General features: G+C 46.9%; 1 protein-coding gene across 5 annotated transcripts in view; it reads left to right on the top strand.

Annotated features, from left to right (window-relative positions):
• Positions 1-1090, top strand: part of Dap3 (death associated protein 3) — a 32390-nt gene extending 31300 nt beyond the window's left edge. For all 5 annotated transcript variants that reach the window (XR_004119641.1, XM_031374440.1, XM_031374442.1 and 2 more), the window contains exon 13: positions 445-1090. Coding sequence is in view for 4 of the 5 variants with exons in the window: in XM_031374440.1 (XP_031230300.1) it covers positions 445-530 (86 nt within the window). In the remaining variant the exon portion in view is untranslated. The remainder of the gene's footprint in view (positions 1-444) is intronic.
• Positions 1091-1728: the final 638 nt, after the last annotated feature.

The raw sequence follows: 1728 nt of genomic DNA, 5'->3' as shown, positions 1-1728 counted from the left end.
GTAGACCAGGCTGGCCTTGAACTCAGAAATCTGCCTGCCTCTGCCTCCCAAGTGCTGGGATGAAAGGTCTTCACCACCACCGCCTGGCTAGCTCTTAAGTCTTAATGCCAGATTTGATGGCTTGCATTGCAAATATTCTGGCTTTCACCCAGGATGTACAAAAGATGTAGACAAAGTAAAGTGCTCTATCTCTTGAACAAGAAGAACCAGTAATGACTGGATGTGGTCCCACCTTAATGACTGCCTATGCTCCAGTTGATTCTGGGCTGCCTGAGACCTTGACACAGATGTGAAGTCCCTGCCTAGCATATGCAGAGCTCCAGCTTTGATCAGTAAGCAGCAGTGTAGTGAGTCAAAGGTACAGGAGTACGGTCTCGGGATTGGTTCAGGGGCCACGGTCTGAACGGGAAGCTTCTGACGTGTTCATGTTTGGCTCCATTGTAGCTTCAACAGAAGAAGGGAAGAAGGAGCTGAAGTTCCTGAGTAACTGCAACCCTGGGCAGCTGGAGCGGCTCTGTGCCTCACTGTAAGCACAGACAGTGCAGCATGCTGGGAAGACACGTTTCCTTCAACTACCTCACATGAGGAAGTCCCAAGGTTCAAAGCTGAGCACCCTGACCTGCACTGAGAGACATATGACAGTAGAATGTTCTGTTGTCCTACAACTAACACCCGTTTTCTATTAGGGTTTTTACATTAAAGTAGATCTGCTTCTGAGTGCTGTATTAGATTTGCAACAAGGAAAGTTCTCACACTGGCCAGCCTCAATTTCTCTGGTGTTCTGTTTGTTGGCATCTGAAGAAACTCAGTTCTACAGAAATTACTAGTTCTGTCTCCTGGGTTTAAATCTGTTCAGGAGACCAAGATTCACAGCCAAATTCTTCCTAGACAGGTAACTCTTCTCAATTCCTGTTTGTACTTTCTTCTTGATTCCACAGAACATCACTGAAGCTCCAGCTGAGTTTTGGCAGGTTGATGTGGTCAGTCCCTTGCCACATCATCCCAAGAGCGCCCATGATATATAGTGCATTGACACTACTGCAGATAGAAGGGGATCTGTGTACACGCCTAACAGAAGTAAAGACACAGTCACTCCAATCAGAGCTGACACTTTTTACTTGTATCGTTTGCACATGTGGAGGAGGTTAGGACAATGGTGTTAACGTTGGTCGCCTTCTGTGTTCATATGGGTTGGGGAGGACAAACATTGTCGGGCCTGCAGGTTACATGGCCAACGCCGTTCCTGTCTCACTGGCCCCAGAAAACTACCACACCCAGGCTGCTGCTGTGGATTAAAGAGGAAGATATTTTTGGTTTGCTTGCTTTTGTGAAACCAAATCTCATGTAACCCAGACTGACCAGAACTTAGTATGTTGGCAAGTATCATCTTAAACTCCTCCCACCTCCACCTAGGTGCTTAGGTTAGACATAGGTGCCATGCCCAGTGAGAAGCCAGGATCCAATTTCCACAGTTCTCATTTATTAGCTCTTGGCTTCTCTTGTTTCACCTTGTCTAGTGGGGACCATTACACTAAACTCTGGGCACTGTGAGCACCTCACACTCAGGCAGCTGTTAGCTGCTTGCTCCTTTCTTCAGTCTTGAGTGTTGTGCTTAACTTGAACATTTCCTGTGAGAACCTCAGCACCCACCATGATGGAATCCTGTCTCCAAGGACTCAATGTCTTTTCAACAAGAGATCACTGACATCAGATTCAAGACCAACTCCC

The sequence above is a fragment of the Mastomys coucha genome, unplaced genomic scaffold (genome assembly GCF_008632895.1).
Source record: "Mastomys coucha isolate ucsf_1 unplaced genomic scaffold, UCSF_Mcou_1 pScaffold16, whole genome shotgun sequence".
NCBI lineage: Eukaryota > Metazoa > Chordata > Mammalia > Rodentia > Muridae > Mastomys > Mastomys coucha.
The sequence above is the reverse complement of the archived record's forward strand: the minus strand, read 5'-3'. Positions and strand labels throughout refer to the sequence as shown.